This window comes from Oncorhynchus clarkii, chromosome 20 (assembly GCF_045791955.1).
Source record: "Oncorhynchus clarkii lewisi isolate Uvic-CL-2024 chromosome 20, UVic_Ocla_1.0, whole genome shotgun sequence".
In the NCBI taxonomy this organism is placed as follows: domain Eukaryota; kingdom Metazoa; phylum Chordata; class Actinopteri; order Salmoniformes; family Salmonidae; genus Oncorhynchus; species Oncorhynchus clarkii.
Genome location: NC_092166.1, coordinates 1,857,071 through 1,884,232, shown reverse-complemented (window position 1 = coordinate 1,884,232; position 27,162 = coordinate 1,857,071). Strand labels below are relative to the sequence as shown.

At 48.7% G+C, this 27,162-nt stretch overlaps 1 protein-coding gene across 3 annotated transcripts in view; it reads left to right on the top strand.

Moving 5' to 3' along the window:
* LOC139375775 (casein kinase I-like) overlaps positions 1–27,162 on the top strand; it is a 61,918-nt gene that overhangs the window by 5,931 nt on the left and 28,825 nt on the right. For all 3 annotated transcript variants that reach the window (XM_071117616.1, XM_071117613.1, XM_071117615.1), the window contains exon 3: positions 7,682–7,751. In XM_071117616.1, the coding sequence (XP_070973717.1) occupies positions 7,682–7,751 (70 nt within the window). The remainder of the gene's footprint in view (positions 1–7,681; positions 7,752–27,162) is intronic.

Genomic DNA, 27,162 nt, shown 5'->3' with positions numbered 1-27,162 from the left:
GCGGCCATGGAAGGAGAGGTGTATTGCATTGAAGCTTGTCTGGAGGTTAGTTAACACAGCATCCAAAGAAGGGCCAGAAGTATACAGAATGGTGTCGTCTGCGTAGAGGTGGATCAGAGAATCACCAGCAGCAAGAGCGACATCATTGATGTATACAGAGAAAAGAGTTGGCCTGAGAATTGAACCCTGTGGCACCCCCATAGAGACTGCCAGAGGTCCGGACAACAGGCCCTCCGATTTGACACACTGAACTATGTCTGAGAAGTAGTTGGTGAACCAGGCGAGGCAGTCATTTGAGATACCAAGGCTGTTGAGTCTGCCGATAAGAATGCGGTGATTGACAGAGTCGAAAGCCTTGGCCAGGTCAATGAATACAGCTGCACAGTATTGTTTCTTATCGATGGCAGTTATGATATCGTTTAGGACCTTGAGCGTGGCTGAGGTACACCCATGACCAGCTCGGAAACCAGATTGAATAGCGGAGAAGGTACGGTGGGATTCGAAATGGTCGGTGATCTGTTTGTTAACTTGGCTTTCGAAGACTTTAGAAAGGCAGGGTAGGATGGATATAGGTCTGTAACAGTTTGGGTCTAGAGTGTCTCCCCCTTTGAAGAGGGGGATGACCGCGGCAGCTTTACAATCTTTAGGGATCTCATACAATACGAGAGGTTGGAACAGACTGGTAATAGGGGTTGCAAAAATTGCGGCAGATAAATTTAGAAAGAGAGGGTCCAGATTATCTAGCCCAGCTGATTTGTAGTGGTTCATATTTTGCAGCTCTTTAAGAACATCAGCTATCTGGATTTGGGTGAAGGAGAAATGGGGAGGCTTGGGTAAGTTGCTGTGGGGGGGTGCAGAGCTGTTGATCGGGGTAGCCAGGTGGAAAGCATGGCCAGCTGTAGAAAAAATGCTTATTGAAATACTCGATTATCGTAGATTTATCGGTGGTGACAGTGTTTCCTAGCCTCAGTGCAGTGGCAGGTGCTCTTATTCTCCATGGACTTTACAGTATCCCAGAACCTTTTGAAGTTTGCTACAGGATGCACATTTCTGTTTGAGAAAGTGAAAGCTAGCCTTTGCTTTCCTAAATTTCCTGAAAAGAGACATATCACGGGGGATATTCAATGCTAATGCAGTACGCCACAGGATGTTTTTGTGCTGGTCAAGGGCAGTCAGGTCTGGAGTGAACCAAGGGCTATATCTGTTCCTGGTTCTCCATTTTTTGAATGGGGCATGCTTATTTAAGATGGTGAGGAAAGCCCTTTTTTTGTTGAATTTTACCCCCTTTTCCTCCCCAATTTCGTGGTATCCAATTGTTAGTAGTTACTATCTTGTCTCATCGCTACAACTCCTGTACGGGCTCGGGAGAGAGGAAGGTCGAGAGCCTCCCTCCTGGGTGCGAACCCAGAGTGTCTGGTGGCACAGCTAGCGCTGCGATGCAGTGCCCTAGACCACTGAGTCTCTGGTGGCACAGCTAGCGCTGCGATGCAGTGCCCTAGACCACTGAGTCTCTGGTGGCACAGCTAGCGCTGCGATGCAGTGCCCTAGACCACTGAGTCTCTGGTGGCACAGCTAGCGCTGAGATGCAGTGCCCTAGACCACTGAGTCTCTGGTGGCACAGCTAGCGCTGCGATGCAGTGCCCTAGACCACTGAGTCTCTTGTCGGGACATTCTGGTGTCTTGTCGGGACATTCTGGTGTCTTGTCGGGACATTCTGGTGTCTTGTCGGGACATTCTGGTGTCTTGTCGGGACATTCTGGTGTCTTGTCGGGACATTCTGGTGTCTTGTCGGGACATTCTGGTCCTGATAATGTAGGAAAATATGTGTATATACACACACACACACACACACACACACACACGGTTTTATTACTTAGTGAATAGTGAGGTTGGAACCTTTGCGATTGCACGTCAGAACATATTGTTCCCCTCCATTAAATCTTACCAGTTACATTTTAAAAGTGGTACACAGGTCCTACCTTAGACTGTGATTCAACGTTTTGTTTCACTGGTAATGCTTCCCAGATGAGTAATGCTCTGGTTTATATTCCAGCAGCATGTACTGACTGACTGATGTCATTAGATTAATCATCTAATCTGCCATTATGTCATCTAGCTCTAATAATCCCTGCTTGTTATTATATAACACTTCCTTCAGTATGGCCCGGAGCGTGTCTGCCCCAGAGCTTCCTTCAGTATGGCCCCGGAGCTTCCTTCAGTATGGCCCCAGAGCTTCCTTCAGTATGGCCCCGGAGCTTCCTTCAGTATGGCCCCAGAGCGTGTCTGCCCCAGAGCTTCCTTCAGTATGGCCCCGGAGCGTGTCTGCCCCAGAGCTTCCTTCAGTATGGCCCCAGAGCGTGTCTGCCCCAGAGCTTCCTTCAGTATGGCCCCGGAGCGTGTCTGCCCCAGAGCTTCCTTCAGTATGGCCCCAGAGCTTCCTTCAGTATGGCCCCAGAGCTTCCTTCAGTATGGCCCCAGAGCTTCCTTCAGTATGGCCCCAGAGCTTCCTTCAGTATGGCCCCAGAGCTTCCTTCAGTATGGCCCCAGAGCTTCCTTCAGTATGGCCCCAGAGCTTCCTTCAGTATGGCCCCAGAGCTTCCTTCAGTATGGCCCCAGAGCTTCCTTCAGTATGGCTCCAGAGCTTCCTTCAGTATGGCCCCAGAGCTTCCTTCAGTATGGCCCCGGAGCGTGTCTGCCCCAGAGCTTCCTTCAGTGTGGCCCCGGAGCGTGTCTGTCTCAGAACTTCCTTCAGTATGGCCCCAGAGCGTGTCTGCCCCAGAGCTTCCTTCAGTATGGCCCCGGAGCTTCCTTCAGTATGGCCCCAGAGCTTCCTTCAGTATGGCCCCAGAGCTTCCTTCAGTATGGCCCCAGAGCATGTCTGCCTCAAATATCACCCTGCTCCTTAAATAATGCACCATTATTCTGACTGTGGGCCAGGTCAGACGGGGTCGTCTGTGGCCCTGTGGGCCAGGTCAGACGGGGTCGTCTGTGGCCCCGTGGGCCAGGTCAGACGGGGTCGTCTGTGGCCCCGTGGGCCAGGTCAGACGGGGTCGTCTGTGGCCCCGTGGGCCAGGTCAGACGTGGTCGTCTGTGGGCCAGGTCAGACGTGGTCGTCTGTGGGCCAGGTCAGACGGGGTCGTCTGTGGCCCCGTGGGCCAGGTCAGACGGGGTCGCCTGTGGCCCCGTGGGCCAGGTCAGACGGGGTCGTCTGTGGCCCCGTGGGCCAGGTCAGACGGGGTCGCCTGTGGCCCCGTGGGCCAGGTCAGACGGGGTCGCCTGTGGCCCCGTGGGCCAGGTCAGACGGGGTCGTCTGTGGCCCTGTGGGCCAGGTCAGACGGGGTCGTCTGTGCTAGATCCTCGTAGAGTTTTCGTCTTTCATTGTTCATGTCGTCAAGCTGCATGACATTTTCTAGTTAAACTCTACCTCGTAAGTCACTACATGTATCTGGAAACCAACAATGATAAATATTATAAGTTTAAATTAAGTATTGATAGGGCCTGTCAGCTATTGGTCGAGGGCAGGTGATGACAATCTGACCTACTGCACCTAGCCTATATTGAGAATAAGGTACACCGAGAATGAGGTACACCGTGATTGAAATTGATTTTGTTAATAAATTAATAATGAAATAAAGAAATGATTAATCGGAAAACCGATTGAGGGACTGTTTTTAGGAATAGTTCTGACTCATCTCTAGCTCTGTCTGTTCTCTCTCTCATGAGTGTGATCTGAGGGTTGGATTTACCTCAAACAGATTATAGTTATATAATTCATTATGAAAAAGAACAAGCATGCATTACAGCTTCCAGTGCCTTAATACCCATTACTTAACATGGGTTTGTGAATGAGAGAGTGGGGCCAGGGCGGGTCAAGGGGGCGGTGCCAGGGCGGGTCAAGGGGTCGGGGCCAGGACAGGTCGGTGCCAGGGCGGGTCAAGGGGTCGGGGCCAGGGCGGGTCAAGGGGTCGGGGCCAGGGCGGGTCAAGGGGGTGGGGCCAGGGCGGGTCAAGGGGGTGGGGCCAGGGGGGGTCAAGGGGGTGGGGGTTGGGAGGATAGCTGACTTAATACCCTATGAGGTCTGGAGTACAGCTGGTTTTCTGTTCTACCTGATTATAAAAAATGTTCTGTCACACTGCAGATAAGTGCAGTGAAGTGTGTTGTTTCACAGGGTCAGCTATAGTATGGAACCCCTGGAGCAAATTAGGGTTCAGTGTCTGATCTTTCACCTTGTCTGCTCGGGTATTCGGGTTGATCTGTTGTACGAAACAGGACTTGGGAGAGACAGGTTGATCTGTTGTACGAGACAGGAGCTGGCAGAGACAGGAGGGGGGTTGATCTGTTGTATGAGACAGGAGCTGGCAGAGACAGGAGGGGGGTTGATCTGTTGTATGAGACAGGAGCTGGCAGAGACAGGAGGGGGGTTGATCTGTTGTACGAGACAGGACCTGGGAGAGACAGGTTGATCTGTTGTACAAGACAGGAACTGGCAGAGACAGGAGGGGGGTTGATCTGTTGTATGACACAGGACCTGGGAGAGACAGGTTGATCTGTTGTACAAGACAGGAGCTGGCAGAGACAGGAGGGGGGTTGATCTGTTGTCCCAGGTTTAAATCAGTCCCTGATTAGAGGGGAATCACCCACCTGGTGTCCCAGGTCTAAATCAGTCCCAGATTAGAGGGGAAGAGTGACAACACTGGAACTGACTAAGAGGTCAAGAGTGGAGTTTGAGGGACTTGTAGGATATAAAAGATTCTGTCTAACTTGACATTTGCACTAATTTAGGTTATTTTCATTCTCATTTTCTTTAGGCTTTATTTATTTAGTAACTTGTTCAGGTTTACCGTTGGCAATAGTTTTTATAGTTTTGCTTTAAACAATCAGTGTATATTGTGATTTGTTTTGCTTTAGATGTACTGGGTTGATCATTGCACTTTCACGAGGCGTACTGCATGGTCACGAGGCGTACTGCATGGTCACGAGGCGTACTGCATGGTCACGAGGCGTACTGCATGGTCACGAGGCGTACTGCATGGTCACGAGGCGTACTGCATGGTCACGAGGCGTACTGCATGGTCACGACTGCATGGTCACGACTGCATGGTCACGACTGCATGGTCACAAGGCGTACTGCATGGTCACGACTGCATGGTCACGACTGCATGGTCACGACTGCATGGTCACGACTGCATGGTCACGACTGCATGGTCACGACTGCATGGTCACGAGGCGTACTGCATGGTCACGAGGCGTACTGCATGGTCACGACTGCATGGTCACGAGGCGTACTGCATGGTCACGAGGCGTACTGCATGGTCACGAGGCATACTGCATGGTCACGACTGCATGGTCACGAGGCGTACTGCATGGTCACGAGGCGTACTGCATGGTCACGAGGCGTACTGCATGGTCACGAGGCGTACTGCATGGTCACGAGGCGTGAGGAGAAAAGCAGCTCATTAACTTCCAAGCGGGCAAAACCTTTTTGACTTTGAGGTGTGAAGGTGTGAAATCCACAGTTGTGCTATATATATATATATATATATATATTAATTGTTTATGTCATAGCTATTTTGTAAACTATAAACATTGATACATTATGAGCTCAAACAATCTGCAAACAAAATGTAAAGTTAAATCTTGATTCATAAGTGTGTGATGGTGATTTCAGAACCAAAGTGGCTCAGGTCGCATACATAGTAGACCATAGACATGCATGACGCACACAGACGCACACAGACACCGAGAGAGAGGTCAGCTCAGGCAGCTCCAGCTTAGAGATCCAGCTAGATGGCTAGAATTTTCTTTCTGGCAACAAAAAATGGATGATTGCCATATTTTTTTCAAGCCATTACTGAGTAATGTAACACATCAAACATTAAGCCTCGTAAGCTATTCATTTAGACCCCAGCATTTGGTTAAAACAGGTGTTTGTTTGCTGAAATGTGTCTCGTTGCCCGGATATTTAAAGGGACATTCTGCTATTTGAGACTCAGTGTTTAATCGACGTTTTACGGTATGCTGAACCATCCTTTGTGACATCGTGATTCACCATCGACGATAGATGATGCCATCGTAAAATCGCCCATCCCCTGATACTACTACATGTACGTAGACCTAAAGATGCTCCCTGTCGACTCTCTGCTAGCTGTACGTAAGACCTAAAGATGCTCCCTGTCGACTCTGCTAGCTGTACGTAGACCTAAAGATGCTCTCTGCCTACTCTCTGCTAGCTGTACGTAGACCTAAAGATGCTCCCTGTCGACTCTCTGCTAGCTGTACGTAGACCTAAAGATGCTCCCTGTCGACTCTCTGCTAGCTGTACGTAGACCTAAAGATGCTCCCTGCCTACTCTGCTAGCTGTACGTAGACCTAAAGATGCTCTCTGCCTACTCTCTGCTAGCTGTACGTAGACCTAAAGATGCTCCCTGTCGACTCTGCTAGCTGTACGTTGACCTAAAGATGCTCCCTGTCGACTCTCTGCTAGCTGTACGTAGACCTAAAGATGCTCTCTGCCTACTCTCTGCTAGCTGTACGTAGACCTAAAGATGCTCCCTGTCGACTCTGCTAGCTGTACGTTGACCTAAAGATGCTCCCTGTCGACTCTCTGCTAGCTGTACGTAGACCTAAAGATGCTCTCTGCCTACTCTCTGCTAGCTGTACGTAGACCTAAAGATGCTCCCTGCCGACTCTGCTAGCTGTACGTAGACCTAAAGATGCTCCCTGACGACTCTGCTAGCTGTACGTAGACCTAGATGCTCCCTGTCTCCTCTCTGCTAGCTGTACGTAGACCTAAAGATGCTCCCTGCCTACTCTGCTAGCTGTACGTAGACCTAAAGATGCTCTCTGCCTACTCTCTGCTAGCTGTACGTAGACCTAAAGATGCTCCCTGCCGACTCTCTGCTAGCTGTACGTAGACCTAGATGCTCCCTGTCTCCTCTCTGCTAGCTGTACGTAGACCTAGATGCTCCCTGCCTACTCTCTGCTAGCTGTACGTAGACCTAAAGATGCTCCCTGTCGACTCTCTGCTAGCTGTACATAGACCTAGATGCTCCCTGTCTCCTCTCTGCTAGCTGTACGTAGACCTAAAGATGCTCCCTGCCGACTCTCTGCTAGCTGTACGTAGACCTAGATGCTCCCTGTCTCCTCTCTGCTAGCTGTACGTAGACCTAAAGATGCTCTCTGCTAGCTGTACGTAGACCTAAAGATGCTCTCTGCCTACTCTCTGCTAGCTGTACGTAGACCTAAAGATGCTCCCTGTCGACTCTCTGCTAGCTGTACGTAGACCTAAAGATGCTCCCTGTCGACTCTCTGCTAGCTGTACGTAGACCTAAAGATGCTCCCCGTCGACTCTGCTAGCTGTACGTAGACCTAAAGATGCTCCCTGTCGACTCTCTGCTAGCTGTACGTAGACCTAAAGATGCTCCCTGTCGACTCTCTGCTAGCTGTACGTAGACCTAAAGATGCTCCCTGTCGACTCTCTGCTAGCTGTACATAGACCTAAAGATGCTCCCTGCCTACTCTCTGCTAGCTGTACGTAGACCTAAAGATGCTCCCTGCCGACTCTCTGCTAGCTGTACGTAGACCTAAATATGCTCCCTGCCTACTCTCTGCTAGCTGTTCACAACATCCTGTGTGGTTAAACTTATCCTCTAAACCCTCATGTTGTTTTTCTCATTTCCAGGAGCCCATCAAGTCCCGGGCCCCACAGCTCCACCTGGAGTACAGGTTCTATAAACAGCTGGGGAGTTCAGGTCAGTGAATTATGACAATAGAAGGTTGTAAGAATATGGTATTGAATCCTAGGATGCATCTGAAATGACACACTATTCCCTATATAGTGGTACTACTATAGACCAGGGCCCTATTCCTTATGTAGTGCACTACTATAGACCAGAGCCCTATTCCTTATGTAGTGCACTACTATAGACCAGGGCCCTATTCCTTATGTAGTGCACTACTATAGACCAGGGCCCTATTCCTTATGTAGTGCACTACTATAGACCAGGGCCCTATTCCTTATGTAGTGCACTGTCAATGACACAATAGAAAAGTCTATATAGAGTGTATGCAAATGAGGTGAGATAAGGGAGGTAAGGCAATAAATAGGCCATAGTGGCAAAATAATTACAATTTAGCAGATTAACACTGGAGTGATAGATGTGCAGATGATGATGTGCAAGTAGAGATACTTGGGAGTAAAGGAGCAAGAGGGTAAATAACTTGAATCTCGTCTGGGGGTTAGTTAACAGTGTCCAAAGAAGTGCCAGATGTATACAGAATGGTGTCGTCTGTGTAGAGGTGGATCAGAGAATCACCAGCAGTGACATCATATAGACTGTATTTCTATCATCATAATGAACCAGGCTGGCTGGATCAGCCCAGGAACACCAGCCCTTTAGTCCTGTACCGTAAAAGGAATAGGTGTCTGACTGACTGTTAGAGCTGCAGTCTATGGGTGGTCTGACTGTTAGAGCTGCAGTCTAAAGGTGGTCTGACTGTTAGAGCTGCAGTCTAAAGGTGGTCTGACTGACTGTTAGAGCTGCAGTCTAAAGGTGGTCTGACTGTTAGAGCTGCAGTCTAAAGGTGGTCTGACTGTTAGAGCTGCAGTCTAAAGGTGGTCTGACTGTTAGAGCTGCAGTCTAAAGGTGGTCTGACTGTTAGAGCTGCAGTCTAAAGGTGGTCTGACTGTTAGAGCTGCAGTCTAAAGGTGGTCTGACTGACTGTTAGAGCTGCAGTCTAAAGGTGGTCTGACTGTTAGAGCTGCAGTCTAAAGGTGGTCTGACTGACTGTTAGAGCTGCAGTCTAAAGGTGGTCTCACTGTTAGAGCTGCAGTCTAAAGGTGGTCTGGCTGTTAGAGCTGCAGTCTAAAGGTGGTCTGGCTGACTGTTAGAGCTGCAGTCTAAAGGTGGTCTGACTGTCAGAGCTGCAGTCTAAAGGTGGTCTGACTGTTAGAGCTGCAGTCTAAAGGTGGTCTGACTGTTAGAGCTGCAGTCTAAAGGTGGTCTGACTGTTAGAGCTGCAGTCTAAAGGTGGTCTGACTGACTGTTAGAGCTGCAGTCTAAAGGTGGTCTCACTGTTAGAGCTGCAGTCTAAAGGTGGTCTGACTGTCAGAGCTGCAGTCTAAAGGTGGTCTGACTGTTAGAGCTGCAGTCTAAAGGTGGTCTGACTGTTAGAGCTGCAGTCTAAAGGTGGTCTGACTGTTAGAGCTGCAGTCTAAAGGTGGTCTGACTGTTAGAGCTGCAGTCTAAAGGTGGTCTGACTGTTAGAGATGCAGTCTAAAGGTGGTCTGACTGTTAGAGCTGCAGTCTAAAGGTGGTCTGACTGTTAGAGCTGCAGTCTAAAGGTGGTCTGACTGTTAGAGCTGCAGTCTAAAGGTGGTCTGACTGTTAGAGCTGCAGTCTAAAGGTGGTCTGACTGACTGTTAGAGCTGCAGTCTAAAGGTGGTCTCACTGTTAGAGCTGCAGTCTAAAGGTGGTCTGGCTGTTAGAGCTGCAGTCTAAAGGTGGTCTGGCTGACTGTTAGAGCTGCAGTCTAAAGGTGGTCTGGCTGACTGTTAGAGCTGCAGTCTAAAGGTGGTCTGACTGTCAGAGCTGCAGTCTAAAGGTGGTCTGACTGTTAGAGCTGCAGTCTAAAGGTGGTCTGACTGTTAGAGCTGCAGTCTAAAGGTGGTCTGACTGACTGTTAGAGCTGCAGTCTAAAGGTGGTCTGACTGTTAGAGCTGCAGTCTAAAGGTGGTCTGACTGACTGTTAGAGCTGCAGTCTAAAGGTGGTCTGACTGTTAGAGCTGCAGTCTAAATGTGGTCTGACTGTTAGAGCTGCAGTCTAAAGGTGGTCTGACTGTTAGAGCTGCAGTCTAAAGGTGGTCTCACTGTTAGAGCTGCAGTCTAAAGGTGGTCTGGCTGTTAGAGCTGCAGTCTAAAGGTGGTCTGGCTGACTGTTAGAGCTGCAGTCTAAAGGTGGTCTGACTGTCAGAGCTGCAGTCTAAAGGTGGTCTGACTGTTAGAGCTGCAGTCTAAAGGTGGTCTGACTGTTAGAGCTGCAGTCTAAAGGTGGTCTGACTGTTAGAGCTGCAGTCTAAAGGTGGTCTGACTGTTAGAGCTGCAGTCTAAAGGTGGTCTGACTGTTAGAGATGCAGTCTAAAGGTGGTCTGACTGTTAGAGCTGCAGTCTAAAGGTGGTCTGACTGTTAGAGCTGCAGTCTAAAGGTGGTCTGACTGTTAGAGCTGCAGTCTAAAGGTGGTCTGACTGTTAGAGCTGCAGTCTAAAGGTGGTCTGACTGTTAGAGCTGCAGTCTAAAGGTGGTCTGACTGACTGTTAGAGCTGCAGTCTAAAGGTGGTCTCACTGTTAGAGCTGCAGTCTAAAGGTGGTCTGGCTGTTAGAGCTGCAGTCTAAAGGTGGTCTGGCTGACTGTTAGAGCTGCAGTCTAAAGGTGGTCTGGCTGACTGTTAGAGCTGCAGTCTAAAGGTGGTCTGACTGTCAGAGCTGCAGTCTAAAGGTGGTCTGACTGTTAGAGCTGCAGTCTAAAGGTGGTCTGACTGTTAGAGCTGCAGTCTAAAGGTGGTCTGACTGACTGTTAGAGCTGCAGTCTAAAGGTGGTCTGACTGTTAGAGCTGCAGTCTAAAGGTGGTCTGACTGTTAGAGCTGCAGTCTAAATGTGGTCTGACTGTTAGAGCTGCAGTCTAAAGGTGGTCTGACTGTTAGAGCTGCAGTCTAAAGGTGGTCTGGCTGTTAGAGCTGCAGTCTAAAGGTGGTCTGGCTGACTGTTAGAGCTGCAGTCTAAAGGTGGTCTGACTGTCAGAGCTGCAGTCTAAAGGTGGTCTGACTGTTAGAGCTACAGTCTAAAGGTGGTCTGACTGTTAGAGCTGCAGTCTAAAGGTGGTCTGACTGTTAGAGCTGCAGTCTAAAGGTGGTCTGACTGACTGTTAGAGCTGCAGTCTAAAGGTGGTCTCACTGTTAGAGCTGCAGTCTAAAGGTGGTCTGACTGTCAGAGCTGCAGTCTAAAGGTGGTCTGACTGTTAGAGCTGCAGTCTAAAGGTGGTCTGACTGTTAGAGCTGCAGTCTAAAGGTGGTCTGACTGTTAGAGCTGCAGTCTAAAGGTGGTCTGACTGTTAGAGCTGCAGTCTAAAGGTGGTCTGACTGTTAGAGATGCAGTCTAAAGGTGGTCTGACTGTTAGAGCTGCAGTCTAAAGGTGGTCTGACTGTTAGAGCTGCAGTCTAAAGGTGGTCTGACTGTTAGAGCTGCAGTCTAAAGGTGGTCTGACTGTTAGAGCTGCAGTCTAAAGGTGGTCTGACTGTTAGAGCTGCAGTCTATGGGTGGTCTGACTGTTAGAGCTGCAGTCTAAAGGTGGTCTGACTGACTGTTAGAGCTGCAGTCTAAAGGTGGTCTGACTGTTAGAGCTGCAGTCTAAAGGTGGTCTGACTGTTAGAGCTGCAGTCTAAAGGTGGTCTGACTGTTAGAGCTGCAGTCTAAAGGTGGTCTGACTGTTAGAGCTGCAGTCTAAAGGTGGTCTGACTGTTAGAGCTGCAGTCTAAAGGTGGTCTGACTGACTGTTAGAGCTGCAGTCTAAAGGTGGTCTGACTGTTAGAGCTGCAGTCTAAAGGTGGTCTGACTGACTGTTAGAGCTGCAGTCTAAAGGTGGTCTCACTGTTAGAGCTGCAGTCTAAAGGTGGTCTGACTGACTGTTAGAGCTGCAGTCTAAAGGTGGTCTCACTGTTAGAGCTGCAGTCTAAAGGTGGTCTGACTGTCAGAGCTGCAGTCTAAAGGTGGTCTGACTGTTAGAGCTGCAGTCTAAAGGTGGTCTGACTGTTAGAGCTGCAGTCTAAAGGTGGTCTGACTGTTAGAGCTGCAGTCTAAAGGTGGTCTGACTGTTAGAGCTGCAGTCTAAAGGTGGTCTGACTGTTAGAGATGCATTCTAAAGGTGGTCTGACTGTTAGAGCTGCAGTCTAAAGGTGGTCTGACTGTTAGAGCTGCAGTCTAAAGGTGGTCTGACTGTTAGAGCTGCAGTCTAAAGGTGGTCTGACTGACTGTTAGAGCTGCAGTCTAAAGGTGGTCTCACTGTTAGAGCTGCAGTCTAAAGGTGGTCTGGCTGTTAGAGCTGCAGTCTAAAGGTGGTCTGGCTGACTGTTAGAGCTGCAGTCTAAAGGTGGTCTGGCTGACTGTTAGAGCTGCAGTCTAAAGGTGGTCTGACTGTCAGAGCTGCAGTCTAAAGGTGGTCTGACTGTTAGAGCTGCAGTCTAAAGGTGGTCTGACTGTTAGAGCTGCAGTCTAAAGGTGGTCTGACTGACTGTTAGAGCTGCAGTCTAAAGGTGGTCTGACTGTTAGAGCTGCAGTCTAAAGGTGGTCTGACTGACTGTTAGAGCTGCAGTCTAAAGGTGGTCTGACTGTTAGAGCTGCAGTCTAAAGGTGGTCTGACTGTTAGAGCTGCAGTCTAAAGGTGGTCTGACTGTTAGAGCTGCAGTCTAAAGGTGGTCTGGCTGACTGTTAGAGCTGCAGTCTAAAGGTGGTCTGACTGTCAGAGCTGCAGTCTAAAGGTGGTCTGACTGTTAGAGCTGCAGTCTAAAGGTGGTCTGGCTGACTGTTAGAGCTGCAGTCTAAAGGTGGTCTGACTGTCAGAGCTGCAGTCTAAAGGTGGTCTGACTGTTAGAGCTGCAGTCTAAAGGTGGTCTGACTGTTAGAGCTGCAGTCTAAAGGTGGTCTGACTGTTAGAGCTGCAGTCTAAAGGTGGTCTGACTGACTGTTAGAGCTGCAGTCTAAAGGTGGTCTCACTGTTAGAGCTGCAGTCTAAAGGTGGTCTGACTGTCAGAGCTGCAGTCTAAAGGTGGTCTGACTGTTAGAGCTGCAGTCTAAAGGTGGTCTGACTGTTAGAGCTGCAGTCTAAAGGTGGTCTGACTGTTAGAGCTGCAGTCTAAAGGTGGTCTGACTGTTAGAGCTGCAGTCTAAAGGTGGTCTGACTGTTAGAGCTGCAGTCTAAAGGTGGTCTGACTGTTAGAGCTGCAGTCTAAAGGTGGTCTGACTGTTAGAGCTGCAGTCTAAAGGTGGTCTGACTGTTAGAGCTGCAGTCTAAAGGTGGTCTGACTGACTGTTAGAGCTGCAGTCTAAAGGTGGTCTGACTGTTAGAGCTGCAGTCTAAAGGTGGTCTGACTGACTGTTAGAGCTGCAGTCTAAAGGTGGTCTCACTGTTAGAGCTGCAGTCTAAAGGTGGTCTGGCTGTTAGAGCTGCAGTCTAAAGGTGGTCTGGCTGACTGTTAGAGCTGCAGTCTAAAGGTGGTCTGACTGTCAGAGCTGCAGTCTAAAGGTGGTCTGACTGTTAGAGCTGCAGTCTAAAGGTGGTCTGACTGTTAGAGCTGCAGTCTAAAGGTGGTCTGACTGTTAGAGCTGCAGTCTAAAGGTGGTCTGACTGACTGTTAGAGCTGCAGTCTAAAGGTGGTCTCACTGTTAGAGCTGCAGTCTAAAGGTGGTCTGACTGTCAGAGCTGCAGTCTAAAGGTGGTCTGACTGTTAGAGCTGCAGTCTAAAGGTGGTCTGACTGTTAGAGCTGCAGTCTAAAGGTGGTCTGACTGTTAGAGCTGCAGTCTAAAGGTGGTCTGACTGTTAGAGCTGCAGTCTAAAGGTGGTCTGACTGTTAGAGCTGCAGTCTAAAGGTGGTCTGACTGTTAGAGCTGCAGTCTAAAGGTGGTCTGACTGTTAGAGCTGCAGTCTAAAGGTGGTCTGACTGACTGTTAGAGCTGCAGTCTAAAGGTGGTCTCACTGTTAGAGCTGCAGTCTAAAGGTGGTCTGGCTGTTAGAGCTGCAGTCTAAAGGTGGTCTGGCTGACTGTTAGAGCTGCAGTCTAAAGGTGGTCTGGCTGACTGTTAGAGCTGCAGTCTAAAGGTGGTCTGACTGTCAGAGCTGCAGTCTAAAGGTGGTCTGACTGTTAGAGCTGCAGTCTAAAGGTGGTCTGACTGTTAGAGCTGCAGTCTAAAGGTGGTCTGACTGACTGTTAGAGCTGCAGTCTAAAGGTGGTCTGACTGTTAGAGCTGCAGTCTAAAGGTGGTCTGACTGACTGTTAGAGCTGCAGTCTAAAGGTGGTCTGACTGTTAGAGCTGCAGTCTAAATGTGGTCTGACTGTTAGAGCTGCAGTCTAAAGGTGGTCTGACTGTTAGAGCTGCAGTCTAAAGGTGGTCTCACTGTTAGAGCTGCAGTCTAAAGGTGGTCTGGCTGACTGTTAGAGCTGCAGTCTAAAGGTGGTCTGACTGTCAGAGCTGCAGTCTAAAGGTGGTCTGACTGTTAGAGCTACAGTCTAAAGGTGGTCTGACTGTTAGAGCTGCAGTCTAAAGGTGGTCTGACTGTTAGAGCTGCAGTCTAAAGGTGGTCTGACTGACTGTTAGAGCTGCAGTCTAAAGGTGGTCTCACTGTTAGAGCTGCAGTCTAAAGGTGGTCTGACTGTCAGAGCTGCAGTCTAAAGGTGGTCTGACTGTTAGAGCTGCAGTCTAAAGGTGGTCTGACTGTTAGAGCTGCAGTCTAAAGGTGGTCTGACTGTTAGAGCTGCAGTCTAAAGGTGGTCTGACTGTTAGAGCTGCAGTCTAAAGGTGGTCTGACTGTTAGAGATGCAGTCTAAAGGTGGTCTGACTGTTAGAGCTGCAGTCTAAAGGTGGTCTGACTGTTAGAGCTGCAGTCTAAAGGTGGTCTGACTGTTAGAGCTGCAGTCTAAAGGTGGTCTGACTGTTAGAGCTGCAGTCTAAAGGTGGTCTGACTGTTAGAGCTGCAGTCTATGGGTGGTCTGACTGTTAGAGCTGCAGTCTAAAGGTGGTCTGACTGACTGTTAGAGCTGCAGTCTAAAGGTGGTCTGACTGTTAGAGCTGCAGTCTAAAGGTGGTCTGACTGTTAGAGCTGCAGTCTAAAGGTGGTCTGACTGTTAGAGCTGCAGTCTAAAGGTGGTCTGACTGTTAGAGCTGCAGTCTAAAGGTGGTCTGACTGTTAGAGCTGCAGTCTAAAGGTTGTCTGACTGACTGTTAGAGCTGCAGTCTAAAGGTGGTCTGACTGTTAGAGCTGCAGTCTAAAGGTGGTCTGACTGACTGTTAGAGCTGCAGTCTAAAGGTGGTCTCACTGTTAGAGCTGCAGTCTAAAGGTGGTCTGGCTGTTAGAGCTGCAGTCTAAAGGTGGTCTGGCTGACTGTTAGAGCTGCAGTCTAAAGGTGGTCTGACTGTCAGAGCTGCAGTCTAAAGGTGGTCTGACTGTTAGAGCTGCAGTCTAAAGGTGGTCTGACTGTTAGAGCTGCAGTCTAAAGGTGGTCTGACTGTTAGAGCTGCAGTCTAAAGGTGGTCTGACTGACTGTTAGAGCTGCAGTCTAAAGGTGGTCTGACTGTTAGAGCTGCAGTCTAAAGGTGGTCTGACTGTTAGAGCTGCAGTCTAAAGGTGGTCTGACTGTTAGAGATGCAGTCTAAAGGTGGTCTGACTGTTAGAGCTGCAGTCTAAAGGTGGTCTGACTGTTAGAGCTGCAGTCTAAAGGTGGTCTGACTGTTAGAGCTGCAGTCTAAAGGTGGTCTGACTGTTAGAGCTGCAGTCTAAAGGTGGTCTGACTGTTAGAGCTGCAGTCTAAAGGTGGTCTGACTGACTGTTAGAGCTGCAGTCTAAAGGTGGTCTCACTGTTAGAGCTGCAGTCTAAAGGTGGTCTGGCTGTTAGAGCTGCAGTCTAAAGGTGGTCTGGCTGACTGTTAGAGCTGCAGTCTAAAGGTGGTCTGGCTGACTGTTAGAGCTGCAGTCTAAAGGTGGTCTGACTGTCAGAGCTGCAGTCTAAAGGTGGTCTGACTGTTAGAGCTGCAGTCTAAAGGTGGTCTGACTGTTAGAGCTGCAGTCTAAAGGTGGTCTGACTGACTGTTAGAGCTGCAGTCTAAAGGTGGTCTGACTGTTAGAGCTGCAGTCTAAAGGTGGTCTGACTGACTGTTAGAGCTGCAGTCTAAAGGTGGTCTGACTGTTAGAGCTGCAGTCTAAAGGTGGTCTGACTGTTAGAGCTGCAGTCTAAAGGTGGTCTGACTGTTAGAGCTGCAGTCTAAAGGTGGTCTGGCTGACTGTTAGAGCTGCAGTCTAAAGGTGGTCTGACTGTCAGAGCTGCAGTCTAAAGGTGGTCTGACTGTTAGAGCTGCAGTCTAAAGGTGGTCTGGCTGACTGTTAGAGCTGCAGTCTAAAGGTGGTCTGACTGTCAGAGCTGCAGTCTAAAGGTGGTCTGACTGTTAGAGCTGCAGTCTAAAGGTGGTCTGACTGTTAGAGCTGCAGTCTAAAGGTGGTCTGACTGTTAGAGCTGCAGTCTAAAGGTGGTCTGACTGACTGTTAGAGCTGCAGTCTAAAGGTGGTCTCACTGTTAGAGCTGCAGTCTAAAGGTGGTCTCACTGTTAGAGCTGCAGTCTAAAGGTGGTCTGACTGTCAGAGCTGCAGTCTAAAGGTGGTCTGACTGTTAGAGCTGCAGTCTAAAGGTGGTCTGACTGTTAGAGCTGCAGTCTAAAGGTGGTCTGACTGTTAGAGCTGCAGTCTAAAGGTGGTCTGACTGTTAGAGCTGCAGTCTAAAGGTGGTCTGACTGTTAGAGATGCAGTCTAAAGGTGGTCTGACTGTTAGAGCTGCAGTCTAAAGGTGGTCTGACTGTTAGAGCTGCAGTCTAAAGGTGGTCTGACTGTTAGAGCTGCAGTCTAAAGGTGGTCTGACTGTTAGAGCTGCAGTCTAAAGGTGGTCTGACTGTTAGAGCTGCAGTCTATGGGTGGTCTGACTGTTAGAGCTGCAGTCTAAAGGTGGTCTGACTGACTGTTAGAGCTGCAGTCTAAAGGTGGTCTGACTGTTAGAGCTGCAGTCTAAAGGTGGTCTGACTGTTAGAGCTGCAGTCTAAAGGTGGTCTGACTGTTAGAGCTGCAGTCTAAAGGTGGTCTGACTGTTAGAGCTGCAGTCTAAAGGTGGTCTGACTGTTAGAGCTGCAGTCTAAAGGTGGTCTGACTGACTGTTAGAGCTGCAGTCTAAAGGTGGTCTGACTGTTAGAGCTGCAGTCTAAAGGTGGTCTGACTGACTGTTAGAGCTGCAGTCTAAAGGTGGTCTCACTGTTAGAGCTGCAGTCTAAAGGTGGTCTGGCTGTTAGAGCTGCAGTCTAAAGGTGGTCTGGCTGACTGTTAGAGCTGCAGTCTAAAGGTGGTCTGACTGTCAGAGCTGCAGTCTAAAGGTGGTCTGACTGTTAGAGCTGCAGTCTAAAGGTGGTCTGACTGTTAGAGCTGCAGTCTAAAGGTGGTCTGACTGTTAGAGCTGCAGTCTAAAGGTGGTCTGACTGACTGTTAGAGCTGCAGTCTAAAGGTGGTCTGACTGTTAGAGCTGCAGTCTAAAGGTGGTCTGACTGTTAGAGCTGCAGTCTAAAGGTGGTCTGACTGTTAGAGATGCAGTCTAAAGGTGGTCTGACTGTTAGAGCTGCAGTCTAAAGGTGGTCTGACTGTTAGAGCTGCAGTCTAAAGGTGGTCTGACTGTTAGAGCTGCAGTCTAAAGGTGGTCTGACTGTTAGAGCTGCAGTCTAAAGGTGGTCTGACTGTTAGAGCTGCAGTCTAAAGGTGGTCTGACTGACTGTTAGAGCTGCAGTCTAAAGGTGGTCTCACTGTTAGAGCTGCAGTCTAAAGGTGGTCTGGCTGTTAGAGCTGCAGTCTAAAGGTGGTCTGGCTGACTGTTAGAGCTGCAGTCTAAAGGTGGTCTGGCTGACTGTTAGAGCTGCAGTCTAAAGGTGGTCTGACTGTCAGAGCTGCAGTCTAAAGGTGGTCTGACTGTTAGAGCTGCAGTCTAAAGGTGGTCTGACTGTTAGAGCTGCAGTCTAAAGGTGGTCTGACTGACTGTTAGAGCTGCAGTCTAAAGGTGGTCTGACTGTTAGAGCTGCAGTCTAAAGGTGGTCTGACTGACTGTTAGAGCTGCAGTCTAAAGGTGGTCTGACTGTTAGAGCTGCAGTCTAAAGGTGGTCTGACTGTTAGAGCTGCAGTCTAAAGGTGGTCTGACTGTTAGAGCTGCAGTCTAAAGGTGGTCTGGCTGACTGTTAGAGCTGCAGTCTAAAGGTGGTCTGACTGTCAGAGCTGCAGTCTAAAGGTGGTCTGACTGTTAGAGCTGCAGTCTAAAGGTGGTCTGGCTGACTGTTAGAGCTGCAGTCTAAAGGTGGTCTGACTGTCAGAGCTGCAGTCTAAAGGTGGTCTGACTGTTAGAGCTGCAGTCTAAAGGTGGTCTGACTGTTAGAGCTGCAGTCTAAAGGTGGTCTGACTGTTAGAGCTGCAGTCTAAAGGTGGTCTGACTGACTGTTAGAGCTGCAGTCTAAAGGTGGTCTCACTGTTAGAGCTGCAGTCTAAAGGTGGTCTGACTGTCAGAGCTGCAGTCTAAAGGTGGTCTGACTGTTAGAGCTGCAGTCTAAAGGTGGTCTGACTGTTAGAGCTGCAGTCTAAAGGTGGTCTGACTGTTAGAGCTGCAGTCTAAAGGTGGTCTGACTGTTAGAGCTGCAGTCTAAAGGTGGTCTCACTGTTAGAGCTGCAGTCTAAAGGTGGTCTGGCTGGTAGAGCTGCAGTCTAAAGGTGGTCTGGCTGACTGTTAGAGCTGCAGTCTAAAGGTGGTCTCACTGTTAGAGCTGCAGTCTAAAGGTGGTCTGGCTGTTAGAGCTGCAGTCTAAAGGTGGTCTGGCTGACTGTTAGAGCTGCAGTCTAAAGGTGGTCTGACTGTCAGAGCTGCAGTCTAAAGGTGGTCTGACTGTTAGAGCTACAGTCTAAAGGTGGTCTGACTGTTAGAGCTGCAGTCTAAAGGTGGTCTGACTGTTAGAGCTGCAGTCTAAAGGTGGTCTGACTGACTGTTAGAGCTGCAGTCTAAAGGTGGTCTCACTGTTAGAGCTGCAGTCTAAAGGTGGTCTGACTGTCAGAGCTGCAGTCTAAAGGTGGTCTGACTGTTAGAGCTGCAGTCTAAAGGTGGTCTGACTGTTAGAGCTGCAGTCTAAAGGTGGTCTGACTGTTAGAGCTGCAGTCTAAAGGTGGTCTGACTGTTAGAGCTGCAGTCTAAAGGTGGTCTGACTGTTAGAGATGCAGTCTAAAGGTGGTCTGACTGTTAGAGCTGCAGTCTAAAGGTGGTCTGACTGTTAGAGCTGCAGTCTAAAGGTGGTCTGACTGTTAGAGCTGCAGTCTAAAGGTGGTCTGACTGTTAGAGCTGCAGTCTAAAGGTGGTCTGACTGTTAGAGCTGCAGTCTATGGGTGGTCTGACTGTTAGAGCTGCAGTCTAAAGGTGGTCTGACTGACTGTTAGAGCTGCAGTCTAAAGGTGGTCTGACTGTTAGAGCTGCAGTCTAAAGGTGGTCTGACTGTTAGAGCTGCAGTCTAAAGGTGGTCTGACTGTTAGAGCTGCAGTCTAAAGGTGGTCTGACTGTTAGAGCTGCAGTCTAAAGGTGGTCTGACTGTTAGAGCTGCAGTCTAAAGGTGGTCTGACTGACTGTTAGAGCTGCAGTCTAAAGGTGGTCTGACTGTTAGAGCTGCAGTCTAAAGGTGGTCTGACTGACTGTTAGAGCTGCAGTCTAAAGGTGGTCTCACTGTTAGAGCTGCAGTCTAAAGGTGGTCTGGCTGTTAGAGCTGCAGTCTAAAGGTGGTCTGGCTGACTGTTAGAGCTGCAGTCTAAAGGTGGTCTGACTGTCAGAGCTGCAGTCTAAAGGTGGTCTGACTGTTAGAGCTGCAGTCTAAAGGTGGTCTGACTGTTAGAGCTGCAGTCTAAAGGTGGTCTGACTGTTAGAGCTGCAGTCTAAAGGTGGTCTGACTGACTGTTAGAGCTGCAGTCTAAAGGTGGTCTGACTGTTAGAGCTGCAGTCTAAAGGTGGTCTGACTGTTAGAGCTGCAGTCTAAAGGTGGTCTGACTGTTAGAGATGCAGTCTAAAGGTGGTCTGACTGTTAGAGCTGCAGTCTAAAGGTGGTCTGACTGTTAGAGCTGCAGTCTAAAGGTGGTCTGACTGTTAGAGCTGCAGTCTAAAGGTGGTCTGACTGTTAGAGCTGCAGTCTAAAGGTGGTCTGACTGTTAGAGCTGCAGTCTAAAGGTGGTCTGACTGACTGTTAGAGCTGCAGTCTAAAGGTGGTCTCACTGTTAGAGCTGCAGTCTAAAGGTGGTCTGGCTGTTAGAGCTGCAGTATAAAGGTGGTCTGGCTGACTGTTAGAGCTGCAGTCTAAAGGTGGTCTGGCTGACTGTTAGAGCTGCAGTCTAAAGGTGGTCTGACTGTCAGAGCTGCAGTCTAAAGGTGGTCTGACTGTTAGAGCTGCAGTCTAAAGGTGGTCTGACTGTTAGAGCTGCAGTCTAAAGGTGGTCTGACTGACTGTTAGAGCTGCAGTCTAAAGGTGGTCTGACTGTTAGAGCTGCAGTCTAAAGGTGGTCTGACTGACTGTTAGAGCTGCAGTCTAAAGGTGGTCTGACTGTTAGAGCTGCAGTCTAAAGGTGGTCTGACTGTTAGAGCTGCAGTCTAAAGGTGGTCTGACTGTTAGAGCTGCAGTCTAAAGGTGGTCTGGCTGACTGTTAGAGCTGCAGTCTAAAGGTGGTCTGACTGTCAGAGCTGCAGTCTAAAGGTGGTCTGACTGTTAGAGCTGCAGTCTAAAGGTGGTCTGGCTGACTGTTAGAGCTGCAGTCTAAAGGTGGTCTGACTGTCAGAGCTGCAGTCTAAAGGTGGTCTGACTGTTAGAGCTGCAGTCTAAAGGTGGTCTGACTGTTAGAGCTGCAGTCTAAAGGTGGTCTGACTGTTAGAGCTGCAGTCTAAAGGTGGTCTGACTGACTGTTAGAGCTGCAGTCTAAAGGTGGTCTCACTGTTAGAGCTGCAGTCTAAAGGTGGTCTGACTGTCAGAGCTGCAGTCTAAAGGTGGTCTGACTGTTAGAGCTGCAGTCTAAAGGTGGTCTGACTGTTAGAGCTGCAGTCTAAAGGTGGTCTGACTGTTAGAGCTGCAGTCTAAAGGTGGTCTGACTGTTAGAGCTGCAGTCTAAAGGTGGTCTGACTGTTAGAGATGCAGTCTAAAGGTGGTCTGACTGTTAGAGCTGCAGTCTAAAGGTGGTCTGACTGTTAGAGCTGCAGTCTAAAGGTGGTCTGACTGTTAGAGCTGCAGTCTAAAGGTGGTCTGACTGTTAGAGCTGCAGTCTAAAGGTGGTCTGACTGTTAGAGCTGCAGTCTAAAGGTGGTCTGACTGACTGTTAGAGCTGCAGTCTAAAGGTGGTCTCACTGTTAGAGCTGCAGTCTAAAGGTGGTCTGGCTGGTAGAGCTGCAGTCTAAAGGTGGTCTGGCTGACTGTTAGAGCTGCAGTCTAAAGGTGGTCTGGCTGACTGTTAGAGCTGCAGTCTAAAGGTGGTCTGACTGTCAGAGCTGCAGTCTAAAGGTGGTCTGACTGTTAGAGCTGCAGTCTAAAGGTGGTCTGACTGTTAAAGCTGCAGTCTAAAGGTGGTCTGACTGTTAGAGCTGCAGTCTAAAGGTGGTCTGACTGACTGTTAGAGCTGCAGTCTAAAGGTGGTCTGACTGTTAGAGCTGCAGTCTAAAGGTTGTCTGACTGTTAGAGCTGCAGTCTAAAGGTGGTCTGACTGTTAGAGCTGCAGTCTAAAGGTGGTCTGACTGTTAGAGCTGCAGTCTAAAGGTGGTCTGACTGTTAGAGCTGCAGTCTAAAGGTGGTCTGACTGACTGTTAGAGCTGCAGTCTAAAGGTGGTCTCACTGTTAGAGCTGCAGTCTAAAGGTGGTCTGGCTGTTAGAGCTGCAGTCTAAAGGTGGTCTGGCTGACTGTCAGAGCTGCAGTCTAAAGGTGGTCTGGCTGTTAGAGCTGCAGTCTAAAGGTGGTCTGGCTGTTAGAGCTGCAGTCTAAAGGTGGTCTGGCTGTTAGAGCTGCAGTCTAAAGGTGGTCTGGCTGACTGTTAGAGCTGCAGTCTAAAGGTGGTCTGGCTGACTGTTAGAGCTGCAGTCTAAAGGTGGTCTGACTGACTGTTAGAGCTGCAGTCTAAAGGTGGTCTCACTGTTAGAGCTGCAGTCTAAAGGTGGTCTGGCTGTTAGAGCTGCAGTCTAAAGGTGGTCTGGCTGTTAGAGCTGCAGTCTAAAGGTGGTCTGGCTGACTGTTAGAGCTGCAGTCTAAAGGTGGTCTGGCTGACTGTTAGAGCTGCAGTCTAAAGGTGTCTGACTGTTAGAGCTGCAGTCTAAAGGTGGTCTGTCTGTTAGAGCTGCAGTCTAAAGGTGGTCTGACTGTTAGAGCTGCAGTCTAAAGGTGGTCTGGCCGTTAGAGCTGCAGTCTGAAGGTGGTCTGACTGACTGTTAGAGCTGCAGTCTAAAGGTGGTCTGACTGACTGTTAGAGCTGCAGTCTAAAGGTGGTCTGACTGTTAGAGCTGCAGTAGAAAGGTGGTCTGACTGTTAGAGCTGCAGTCTAAAGGTGGTCTGGCTGTTAGAGCTGCAGTCTAAAGGTGGTCTGTCTGTTAGAGCTGCAGTCTAAAGGTGGTCTGGCGGTTAGAGCTGCAGTCTGAAGGTGGTCTGGCGGTTAGAGCTGCAGTCTGAAGGTGGTCTGACTGACTGTTAGAGCTGCAGTCTAAAGGTGGTCTGGCGGTTAGAGCTGCAGTCTGAAGGTGGTCTGACTGACTGTTAGAGCTGCAGTCTAAAGGTGGTCTGACTGACTGTTAGAGCTGCAGTAGAAAGGTGGTCTGACTGTTAGAGCTGCAGTCTAAAGGTGGTCTGGCTGTTAGAGCTGCAGTCTAAAGGTGGTCTGTCTGTTAGAGCTGCAGTCTAAAGGTGGTCTGACTGTTAGAGCTGCAGTCTAAAGGTGGTCTGGCGGTTAGAGCTGCAGTCTGAAGGTGGTCTGACTGACTGTTAGCGCTGCAGTCTAAAGGTGGTCTGGCGGTTAGAGCTGCAGTCTGAAGGTGGTCTGACTGACTGTTTGTTGTAACTTTAATGTGTTACAGAGTTAATGTTTAAGTTTATTCTTTGAGCTGTATCTAAAGATATTTCTTTAGATTTATTTGCATATGTAATTGTATTGGGTTGTGTTGAATTACGCTTTTTGACTGCAAGTCCCAGAATGCCTTGCGAGAGGAATGAGTGATAACGCGCCAATAATGTGCAGGTGCGGATGATTGTGACTGACTTTCCAACAGCATCTTACCTGCATTGCTCTGTACCAAAACAATTGTTGTTAAATGTAACGTAAACAAGTATTCTTACTAAAATAAGCTTTCGTATCAAACCCGACGTCCCGAGTCATTACTAAGAATTTAGTTAATCTAAAAGTTGGTGCCGAAACCCGGGAGATGAGCTGCGACGAAGAAGTGGCTGAAATGGCTGAGGAGGAACGTCGGCATGAAGCAGAAAGAATGAGACGAAAGCGGGGTATCATTCGAGGCGCAACAACGCGGATTTTGAATCAGATTGACGTGGAAATATCCCAGTCAAATCCGGATACCGATCACTTGAGTACATTGTTGGAATTGCTATCCGCTAAGGAGGATAGTTTGTTTGAGCTCGATCGTGGAATTGAACAGTTAACGCCATTGGACGGATTGGAGGCAGAGATTGCATGCACGGAGGATTACAAAGAACGCATTATCATGCTGAAGAGCCGTGCACAAAGAGTGATAACGAAGAAACAGGACGTCAATTCACTACCAGCCCGGGTGAGTGACGCTAACTCAAACATATCACAGAGACAATCAGTAAGGCTACCGAAGTTGATTATTGAGAAATTCTATGGAGATGTCAGTATGTGGCAGGAGTTTTGGAGCCAATATGAGACTGCTATTCACAACAATGATTCCCTGTGTAAAAAAGAGAAGTTTACCTATCTGAAAACATATCTCACTGGACCAGCTGCAAAGGCAGTAGCAGGACTGATGTTAACAGACAGTAACTATGATAATGCAATCACTCTACTCAAGAGCAGATTTGGAAGGAAAGATCTTGTGATTAGTGCTCATATGTCAAAGCTGCTGAATCTCACACCTGTGAAGAAATCCTCTGATCTAAATGCATTGAGGCAGCTATATGATGAATGTGAAATTCAGATTAGGAGCCTGGAATCACTGGGTGTAATGTCAGAAACCTATGGAAGCCTACTATTCCCAATCTTACTGCAGATGATTCCAGAGGACATAGCTCTTGACTATAGTCGTCAGAGGGGAGTAGATGATGAATGGAAAGTGTCTGAGATTATCAGTTTCCTACAGAAAGAGGTTCAGAGCAGGGAGAGAGCGCTACAAATGACAAGATCATACAACCAACAGAAAGAGAGCAAACCATGGAACAAGTCATGCTTCTCCAATGAAATGAAAACAAAAAGACCCAACATGCCCTCTGCTGCAGCACTGCATACAACCAGCCAGAAGGAACAACAAACGTGTCTATTTTGTGACAGTGCAGATCACAAATCAGAAAACTGCACTGACTACAATATTGCTACACGCAAAGAGAAACTAAAGAACATGGGAAGATGCTTTGTATGTTTAGGACAGAGACACATAGCAAAATTCTGTAAAGTCAAAGATGTGTCATGTGCAACATGTGGAAGCAGACATCACATTGCGGTTTGTACCAGTAAGAGGAGGGAGGTGCAACCCCCTACTGTTTCTGTAGATGCTGTTGTTTCCTCAGTTATTCCCCATTCAGTGAAGATGAAACCAGATGGACAGAACACTGTGTTGCTACAAACGGCAAAGGCATGGGTAGAAGGCCCATCGGGCAGGAAGATAGCTCGTTGCTTACTAGATGGAGGCAGTCAGAGAAGCTTCATACATGAAAACCTTGTGAAGGGCTTGAAGCTACCAGTAATCAGACAAGAGGCACTCACTCTTCACACGTTTGGCTCCTCTGCCCCAGCAACATCCCAACGCAACACAGTGAAAGTAATCTTGGAGAATGTCTGGGACAAACAGCAGAGAATAGAGATAGAGGCAATTGAAACCCCACAAGTGTGCACAGCTGTGATGAAGGTTCCTGGTGAACGGATTCAGTATGAGCTCAGTAAAAGGGGACTGCAGCTCGCAGACTTTCCAGGAGATGACAATGATCCTGAACTCTCTGTCCTGATAGGAGCAGACTACTACTGGCAGATAGTATCAGGCAGAGTGGAGCGACTGACGGAGACGCTAGTTGCTTTAGAGAGCACCTTTGGATGGTCGGTGCAGGGACCCGTGTCCATGTCAAGTGTCGCCGAGGCAACTTGCATGTTCATCCCACTTGATGAAGACACACTAGTCTCCAAGCAATTGCATGCATTCTGGGAGCTTGAGTCTCTGGGTATTCTAAGAGAGAAAACACAGAACCCAGAGGAAACCGAGGCTCTACAAAGGTTTGAGGAAACAACCACCTTCAAAGATGGGCGATACCATGTGGAGTTGCCATGGAAACGAGAAATGCCAGAACTCCAAGACAACTATAGAATCGCCAAGAAACGGTTTGAATGTCTGAAGAAAAGGCTGAAGAAGGATGTGACGTTGTACAGCAGATACAATGAAGTAGTAGAAGACTACTTACAACAAGATATGGCAGAGGACGTGCCCAAGGACAACGCATCAAGTGCAGACAACGTAAAATACTACTTACCTCACCATGCAGTACTCCGAGAAGATAAGGTGACAACAAAACTGAGAGTGGTGTTTGATGCCTCGTCCGATGAAGATGGCTGTCCATCTCTCAATGACTGTCTACTCACAGGACCGAACCTGAATCCGGATCTGCTCAGCGTTCTGATAAAGTTCAGACTACATGAGATCGCATTCATGGCAGACATCAAGAAAGCTTTCCTGCAGATATCCCTAGCAGAGAGAGACAGAGACGCCGTGAGATTTCTATGGCTCACTGGCCCACCAAGAGGAGAAAATGAAGAGGAGCTGCGTGTGCTGAGGATGAAAAGAGTGGTATTTGGAGCTTCCCCAAGTCCGTTTTTGCTGGCAGCTACAATCAGGAAGCACCTGAAACAATATGAAACAGAACAACCAGAAGTTGTAGAGATACTGAGAGAGTCACTCTACGTAGATGACTTCATTGCAAGTTCATGCAATATTGAAGAGGCTTACCTTGTGACAACAACTGCAAAGCGAATGCTGTCGAATGCAGGCATGGACCTCTGCAAGTGGATGACCAATTCTCCTGAATTGAAAACAAAATGGGAGGAAAGTACGACAACTGACCACCCGTTGACGTTACAAACACAAGGATTAGTGCTGAAGGTTTTAGGTTTAGTATGGAGGCCGGAAACGGATGACTTCGTGTTTGGCCTCAGGCTGTTACTGAGCATTCTAAGGCAAAAGGAGAACACAAAGAGAAGTGTTCTGCAGTCGTCTGCACGTATCTTCGACCCTCTTGGTTTCTTAACTCCCTTCACCATCAGGATCAAGTGCATGTTCCAGGAAATGTGGGAGAGGGGACTCAGCTGGGACGAAGAATTACCACCTGATCTGACACGAGAATGGCAACAGTGGTGTTCAGAACTACCCCAGTTACACCAGCTCATCATACCAAGGTGGTACAGAACAGACATGCGGCCACAGAATAACCACACCCTGAAACTACACGTGTTCTGTGATGCAAGTGAAAGGGCTTACAGTGCAGTAGCTTACTTGCAAGGTGAGTCACAAGACAGGGAAACAACAAGTCTAGTCGCATCCAAGTCCAGGGTAGCCCCACTTAAGAAAATGACGCTGCCACGCCTGGAGCTCATGGGAGCTGTGATTGGAGCGAGACTAGCAAACAACTTGATGACCACACTGAAAATGGAAGAAAAACAGATTAACATGTGGACAGACTCGATGATCGTGCTGCATTGGATTTGCAGCTCAGCTCAGAAATGGAAACAGTTTGTTGCGAACAGAGTGACGGAGATCCAGTCCTTGACCAATCCAGAGTCATGGTCACATATTGAAGGGAAAACGAATCCAGCTGACCTCCCTACAAGAGGACAAACTGTTAGAAACTTGACACAGAGCGAGCTATGGTGGAATGGACCCAGAATTCTGACATCACCCAATCAGTCCGAAGAGACTGATGATAACAAGGTTCCGGATGAGGTGAATATAGAACTCAAGTCCAGTTGCCAGGCTACTGTACAACTCGCAGCAAACAGCACAGACAGCACTGAACCTGTGTTGGAGCTTGAAAGGTACAGCAAACTGAAAAGAGTGTTCAGAGTCACCGCCTGGATAAAGAGATTCATAGCCAATGCTCGTACAA